Source organism: Apaloderma vittatum, unplaced genomic scaffold (assembly GCF_000703405.1).
Source record: "Apaloderma vittatum isolate BGI_N311 unplaced genomic scaffold, ASM70340v1 scaffold23175, whole genome shotgun sequence".
Lineage (NCBI taxonomy): Eukaryota > Metazoa > Chordata > Aves > Trogoniformes > Trogonidae > Apaloderma > Apaloderma vittatum.
The window spans coordinates 20,057-28,296 of NW_009716891.1; the positions used below are offsets into that span (position 1 = coordinate 20,057).

The following is an 8,240-nucleotide window of genomic DNA, read 5'->3' on the forward strand; positions in this document are numbered from 1 at the left end:
TAGCTCAGTAATTAAGATTTCCAGGACAGTGTTGATTAAAATGTGGGGGGGAAGCTGCTTTGGCTGCTCTGCCTCCCTGCTATCTGCTGACCTACAGCTGCCGCTTTGCCTGGGTGGAAAGTTTTGTGTTAATGGGGTGCCAGGAATTCAGCGCTGTCGTACTGACACCTGGCCTGAGCGAACTTGTCTTTGAGCTCGGGGGCCTGAGCAGGCAAACCACCAACCTGCCCAGCTCTGCTGCCTGCTGGTCCCTGCCTGGCAGTAACTACAGGCCTGTCTGGAGCTGGGACTTCCAGCGACTGCAGTACTCCAGGTCTGGTACCTGTCAGACTCCAGAGGCTTCAGAACCAGAGCAGAGCTTTGACACAACGTCCGTGTCTCAGACATGAGCGTCCTGGTGCTTTGTCTTGATGTTCCAGATTCACACCCTAGAGGCTTGCAACAGAGAGAATTACCTACAGCTGATACACAGCTGCAATGTTTTTAATTTTTGATGTCGCAGCTCCTTTTGCCAGCAAATCCTTGAACTGTTTCTTCCTAGGTTGAACAGCTTCTTGCTAGATAAAGACAAAATTTCTTCTTGGAGAGGTGGTTTTATGAAGCATCTCGCTCAGCACGGGCCTTGCATGGCCTGTGTGTACCTGTGGTGAGTTGGCTGCTGTGTGAGACAGGTGGTGACAAAGGCACATCCCCCATGTTTTGGGGGCAGCTGAGCCCTGAGGAGGTTGATCTGCACCTGCAGCCCTTAAAGGCTTGATGAGGGGCCCCATTTATCTCCCAGCTGTGAGAGTCAGCAGTACTGGCAGGGCCAGGGGGTGGCTGCCTGCTCTGCACCAGCTCCAAGGAAGTTGTGGAAGGGGCAGACCTGAAGGCGAGAAGCCTGAGGTCTCTTAACAGCTTCCTGGGAAATCCTCAGATGAAAAGGTGAGCGTGAATTCTCTCTGGGTTTGCTGTTGTTAAAAATGGGGTAAGTGAGCTACAGCCCCTTGCTTTGGGAGACAGGGTTCGTGGCTGTGCTGTGGTGTGGATGCTGTCTGTGCCTGATTTGACCCTGAGAGACAAAGAACCAGGTTGTACTGCTGGGGGTGTTGGGGCAGGAGGGGCTGCAGGTCCTCTTGCAGGGGATGCTCACGGCCAGGGGAGGGGAAAGCAGCTCCAACAACCAGGAGTAGAGTGGCTGGACGTGGAGGCTGTTCTCTAGCCCAGGGGCTCTACAGCACCAACCCCACATTTGGCATGGATACCTGCAGGACCGGTGTTTGCCAACATCTTAGCTCAATGCAGAAACTTCTCAAGTTGATCTGAGGAATGGTTATTGTGCTAAAAGTTTTCTTTATGGATTGTCTTGAGCTGGTCGTGTTCTTTAGCTGTTGGAGGAAGGGATGACAAAGATGTGCTTGAAGTGGCAGTCAGGTCTACAGAAAACGTGTCTCTTTGGTTGGACCATTCTTTTTCAGGTTTTCCATGTACGTTTTATGATTCCTGGCAGCTTTTTGGATTCCTCTGCCTGTGTGCTGCTCTTTGAACAGCAAAGTGGAAAAAAAGCCCTCAGATACTAAAATAAGTGAGAGATGTGGAGTTGTGCTTTTTGTTCTTTTTTTTTTTTTTTCACCAAGTCTAGTCAAACCACATTTTCCTCTGTCTGTGCTTTCCATCAGTCAAGCTGGGTTAAAATTCCAGCTAGACTAAGGGCTAGCTGAATGCAATCCAGCAGCAAAGTAAGAATGCGTGTCTTTCCGTAGCCAGAAGTGCACTAAAAATACCACACAACGTAAGAGCCTGATTTTAAGGTTGGTTTGGTTGGTTTTGAGCCCGTTTCTCCTCTGACTAGAGCAGGTTTCTGGTCTTTGTGCCCCTGGGATCCCCTGCAGATGCCTCTTCTTTTCCTAGTCGGGTCTTTGCACAGCCCAGTAACCACGTGCATTAGTGTCTCTGACCTCGTAGGATTAAAGCAGGGCCTGTTTATGGCCTTTTTTCAGTGCTTCCTGGATCACTGATCCGTCACGTTCGCTCTCTCCTCCTCTCCTGTGCCCAAGCGAGCTTGTTTGCCCGCAGTGATGGAGCGCTGTGCCTAATGGGAGGGAAATGGGAAAGCCACGTCGAGCTGAGCAGCTCTCTGCAGGTGGTGGCTTGATGTGACCTAGCTGTCAGTGGAATCATCCTGCTTGCCTGGAGACCTGTGAGCTGTTTTGACAGCTGGAGCGAGCTGACCTCTCCGAGGTATCGGGGAGGAAGTAAAACCAGCGAAGCTGAGGATCTTCCCTGCTGCTGTGAGCTGGCTGCGTTTTCAGGAGGGCTCTTGCCTCCCACAGCTGCAGGAGGGAGAAGTGTCTGCGAAGCCGAGGCTGGCGCAGCGACTCAGGGCAAGGTGGAGAAGGGGCAGGAGGAAGGGATCTCTTTTCTGTTTGGCCATCATGAGATTCTCTTGGGAGCGTTTTGCTTCCACAGCTGGATTTTTGTTTGACTGTGACACTACTTCCCTGGGCAGTCTCTGAATCACGATTCTGTCTCTTGGTAGGGGCCCAAAGGCTGCACACATCCAGTGGGGAGCGTTTTCTAACGACTGCTTTCTGTTAGCCGGCACGGGACGGCTGAGGATGGAGAGAGCTGGTCGGGGACACCGGGAGCCTTCTCCTGCCTGAGCCAAGTGTGGAGAGAGGAGCGTTGGGTGAAATCCTGTGCTGGGTGTAACAAGCTGCTGCTCCAGTGAGGTGCACACCAAGCACTGAGCTTTGAGCGCCCTGTGCGTGAGGGCAGCGCTCTCGCTGAACCGTTGTGACCTGGCCTGCTCCTTTCTTCGTTCCCAGCAGGAGGAAGATGGTCAGCGCTGAAATGATGCCAGCTCTGGGGCGGGGCTGGCCTGGGTTGCTGCCAGCAAGGCCCTTACCCCTGCTGTGCTGTGAGATTTTTATCATAGGACAGAAGCTCTTTTTTTTTCTTCCCCCCCTGCTCCTCTTTTGCTTGGGCAAATAGCGCTGAGTGCAATATTGTGTTTCCTTTGCTGGGGATTAATGGAGCTGTTATACTCAAAACCCTTTGGGGAGTCAAATCCAGCTTCTGAGCCCCCCGCCACAGGCAGTGGCGACAGCAGCTCACTGCCCCGGCTCCTCCGGGGAGTCTCCCCACTCTTTTTTTCCCCTCTCATGCCTCCTCAGCCATCTCTGTTAGGGCAGGTGCAGGGAGCGACGTCTGGTTGCTCGGGCACCATTTGGTGAGGGCAAAGGGCCAGTTACTACTGGTGCTGTGTTACCCGGTGCTTGCCTGCTGTGCAAAGGCTTATTCACAAAGCAAAAAAGGTTTTTCTTTTAGGCTGAAAGTCATCAAGCCCGTTGAGGCAGATGGGTGAGCTCTCTTTTTATTTCCTCTGCTCCCTGAAATGATGCTAATGACCGCCAGCAAAGTTTTGTGCTTCCCCAAAGCTGGGCAAACTCTGCCACATTACTTTGTAGGACTCCCAAGGGGCATAACAGAACTGGTGTGCGACTGGTTTTGTGAGACATTTCTATTTAATCTACTTGTTAAAGGGCTCCGAAGGGAATCTTACGTGTTTGTATTCCACGGTTCTCGAGAACAAGGCGGTGTTTGTACTGGTGGGTTTCCAAGCGTGCTGGTGCAGTGGCACAGTGCAAGAGAAAGCACCCTCACGTGTCGTTCCCAAAAGAATTTTCTCAGGAGGTGTAAATCAAACCCTAAGAAATGCTTGTGACGGTAATTTATTACAGAACTGGATTTCAACTCTTGCTATACCAGAGAGAGAGGTGCTGGGCAGTTCCCTTAGTTTAGGTGTGTGGTGGGAAATGAAACAAAAGGAACGGTTACGAATTGATTCTTGGCAGCCAAGTGCAGATTCTGGCTCTAAGAATGGTTCCCTCTGAAATGTGCTCAGTGTCCTAAGAAAGTATTCAAGTCCCGTAGAGGTAGCGCCAAATCCGGAGTTACGGCTCGGCTGTTTTCCCCAGACGTGGCAAGGGTCTGCAAGGGGTAAACTTGGAGGGGGGATAAGATATTTCTGGGTCAAAATTGTGCTCTGACGGGAGAATTAAACCTTCTTACCTGGTAGATAAATAAATGTCCTCGCTTCCCGGACCGCTGCGCGTCTGGCTTTGTGTGGTTCGGAGGTGACTGGGAAAGGGAACACTGCTTGGGTTTTTTTCACATTCTATTTGTAGTGTTTCAGAGGGAGCGAATCAGATGTTTAATTTATGAGGACTCCTCGAATACCTCCAGGTTAATAGTTGCTTTAACCCTCCCTGTCTCTTCTGCTGCAGAGAACCCTAGAATTAGGATTTTTCTTACACGCTGCTTTTCAATGGAAAGCAGGTAAAGTTAACTTCAGCTAAGGAAAACTGCAAGTTTGGCTTGTTACTTCAAAACATGTTTGAGCCTAGGAAGGGAAATGAATGTGTTTGTATCCCTTGGTTTAGAGCATAACATTAGGTGTATATATACCAGAAAGAACTTAAAAAGTTAAAGCTGCAACTGCCTTTTCCACAGAAGCATCTTTTAAATGTGTTGTGTTGGTTTTTTTTCTTGTTATCAGAAGAGCAGAATAAATAACAGCAGCTGTGTATTTTAAAATTACGTTGTTAATAAAATCCTGGTACATTTACATAAATGACAACATTAATGTACAATTAACAAAGCATTGTAATATTACAGCAACAAAAGAGGACCTACATATTTGTACAGATAGCTGCAGCAGCTGCTTGAAAATACTTTCCAAGATAAAGCCTTTCGTGGTATTTTTCAGGCAAACCAGTGACAATTTTGAAACACCTGTATGGCTTTTGGGTAATAAATAGGGTTATTGAAGCTGGTGATCTTCAAAAGTGGACGTGTACCTAAATCATAAATTGGAGCGTGCCCCGACAACAGCTTACTGAGCCCCAACTAATCATTCTTATCCTTGCATGTAGTTTTCCTTCTGCGTAAATCCTTTAGGACTGAGGCGGTATCAGAATTTGATGGGTTTGTTGGGAGATGCTGGAGTTTGTTCTCCTTCATCTGCCTGAATTGTGTCTCTGTTGTGCTTTAGAGCCTGGGCCCAGCTGAGCCTCCTTCTTCCAGTGTGTTTAGTTAGAATATTCATTATCGAAGCAGTTCTCTGCTGAAAACTTGGCTTCCTCCTCTCCTATAACAAATGGAAGTGTCTTAGCAGATACTTTTTTGTGGGTGCTAACAAAGATCAGTGAGAATATCTGAAGGCCTTTCCTTAAAGCTATTGGTAAGAGCAAGGTCTGTGTTTTTACACAATTAACTGCTTTCCTAAGGCTGGGCTTTATTTAAAATAGAAAACCGCACACAAAAACATCGGATTCAAAGCTGTGGATCGAACTGTCTCCGTTTAGTTCCCCTAAGTCAGCTAGAAGGCGGCCTCCAACGAGTCCTTTTGCACCAGAACCATCCGTCTGCTGCAAATGAAGGAAAAAAATGTGATTTGGAGGCATCTGAGTTGAGGCATCTCGTTCCAGTGCTGCTGCCTAAATGCTGGAGCCCAGCCCGCCTCTAGGAACCGGTGGGGGCAGCGTCTCGGTGGAAAGGGCATCGGTCCGTGGGTGGAAGCAGAGACCAGAAGTCAAAGCTTTTCATCCCACTGCGCTCCAGAGAGAGAACAAACCATCAAGCTGTACATTGCTCAGGGAGACTTTTATTGCTATTTACGCTACCGGGCAGTTTTTCAGCGTCGTGCTAGCTCCTACACCTGAGTCTTCTAGAAAAGCTGCTTTTATGGTGTCAGGTCTCACAGAAAATGGTCAGAACCAAGTTTTTTAGGTGAAAGTGATTGAGACTATCAAACCTTGATAGTGAAAGGGCAGGGAGTCTGGTTTTTTTCCCCCTCCTCAAAATGGATCCAGGTTAACAACTTAGCACAGTGAAACCATATTAAACAAAAAATACAGACCCCAACCCCCCAATTCATTCTCCCCTCCCTGCCCCATCTTGGTTCTTCATATTAGCTTTAAAGAGTAATTTCAGAGTTAGTATTAGTTCCTACTCGGCTTTGAATGTCTACAAAATCTCTCTCTCTCAATGTGCAAATGGTTTGAGGGTAAATTTATGTCTCGACCTGTACAGACGCTGGTGTTTGTTACTGAAGTACTTTGTGTACACGGGCCTTGGTGTTCAGGCCCCGGACTGGCTGAATGGGCAGTGATTTGCGTAGAATTAGAAAACTCCTTCTATGTGGCCTTTTTACAAGTCGGACATTATGTGTGTGAACCAGGTGGCCGTTGGGTGTTGCAGACAGACGCTTCAGACTACGTTTTAGGTGTCGGCTCTGGGTGAATCCCTCCCTTCTGCGCAGCACTGCGTTGTGCTCGTTCAAACGGCGGCGCCGACCTTCCCTCTGGGTCAGGTTCTTCACTCGCATCCTCAGCTCCCAGCTGCGCTGTGACGGTGTTTCTGTGACAGTAGTAGCACAGAGAAGCCAGCTCCCCCTCCGGCAGCGGGACGGGGCACAGCGCCCTTGCCTGGGGTGGGGGTGGAATCTGTTTTGGGGCACTTTCAGCAAGATCCAGAAGGCAAACGGGAAAAGCTGCGGCTTTGCCCGACGACGCGTCGTTCCCCCCACGCGGTTGGCCCCAGCGCTCCTGCCGCCTCCTCGCCCCGGCTTCACACCCTGGAGGTGACGTACACGGAGTGCAGGCGGGCGGCCAGCGCTGTCTGCAAGTCCCGCAGAGGGTCCAGGCCTTGCACTTTGCTGTTCCTGCCGTAGATGAGCTGTTTGAAGGAGTCCTGCTCTAGGAGAGAGCTCATGTGTTTGAGGAAGAAGCCTTCACAAAAAGAGGCCAGTTCAGGCGCGTTGTGAATCTGCAGGAGAGGGGAAGAAGACAGTTTTATTTTTCTGTATGTCACAGACCTAAAGGACATGCCTGAGCCTCTTCTCATTGCTCATGCTTTTCCCTTGAATGTTTTCTAAGCCAGAAAAAGGATGGCAATAATGAAAAAGCACTGAAGGTAGGACCAGGGATGGCTGCTAATTCCTTTTTGGTGCTTCTCTGGGGCACAGCTGTGAGCAGGGAGGCACTCAAGCTTTTTTAATTCCTTCCCCTGGTGGCCTGCAGTTGGCAAGTGCCACTGGCCTGGGCTCTGGTCCCTTCCTCTCACAGGAGCGGAGCAGCTGCCTGCTGCAGCAGCTGAGGTACCTGTTCAGCTGCTCAGGCAGGGGGGCAGTTCATGTGTGGCGGCGTAAAACCCCTGTGCTGCCAGCTGGCACGCACGAGCTAAGGCTGTAGTTCACAGGACTCAAGCCTAACACCTAGGAAAAGGAGCTGAACGTAGGCAAGTAGGGGTGTTATGCTTCTAAAACACGTCGGCTGGATTTCTGGCTGTGATCTTGTTCCCTTTGCTTCAGGAAGCTCAGTAATCGGGGAACAATGAAACTCCAGTTCAGTATGAAGAAGCACCGTGCACACCTCCCGCTCCTCACTTCTGGGAATGGGGTGCAAATAGCAATGTAAGGAAAAGTATTAATGCTGTCCTTCCCTCTCGCCACCACTGCATACTGTTACATTTTAGGTCCTGAAAGAAACCAGCCTGAGTTCCAGAAAAGCAGAACTCAGTGTGAGAGCTAAGTCAACCCGCGCAGCATTCCCAGCCCTTTGTGTAGTATTTCTGCTTGTCTTCAAGGGATCTGACCCTGCAAACTCCCAAGAATAGCAAAGCATTTATGATTTTATTGATAATGTGGGTTACTCGCCATAGAGGTGAATATCTGTGCCACACCACACAGTTTATGCTAGTTCTGGAGCTGTAAAGACTTATTATTTTAGCAGTGGGAGTGCTAGGAAAGAGTTTGCTGTGACCAGGTGCTCCTGCGGCTCTGAGGATTTGAATCTCTTGGGCTTTGCTGGATGAGGTTGCTGTATCAGCTCTGTAGGGATCTCAAATCAATTTCCCACCCCGGTTGCTTTAGACAAGAAAACCTACTCGAGCTGTGTAGGACTTTACACACTGGACCTTGAATTACAACGTCTCGCGGTTGCGGTCGGAGTAGAGTTCCCAGCGTAGCAGGTGCCCGCTCTGGGCCTGTTGTATTTAGTTACTAAAAAGAGAACCGCAGCGAACGCACGCGCCGTTTCTCTGTGGCTCTTAACTAAGGCAGCTGGGTGCCCACCTTTGCATATTTATAGATGTTGACAGAGTTCTCCATGCTGATCGTCTGGGCACAGAGGATTTCACAGTGTCTCTGGAGGCCATCCAGTTGAAACAGGCTGGCAGCCGGCAGCAGCCATCAGGGA

General features: G+C 49.6%; 1 protein-coding gene across 1 annotated transcript in view; it reads right to left on the minus strand.

Moving 5' to 3' along the window:
• Positions 1-6,612: 6,612 nt before the first annotated feature.
• ABTB2 (ankyrin repeat and BTB (POZ) domain containing 2) overlaps positions 6,613-8,240 on the minus strand; it is a gene marked incomplete at its 5' end in the record, with an annotated part of 18,838 nt that continues 17,210 nt past the window's right edge. The window contains 2 exons of the mRNA XM_009869711.1: positions 6,613-6,810; positions 8,117-8,231. Coding sequence (XP_009868013.1) covers positions 6,613-6,810; positions 8,117-8,231 — 313 coding nt within the window. The remainder of the gene's footprint in view (positions 6,811-8,116; positions 8,232-8,240) is intronic.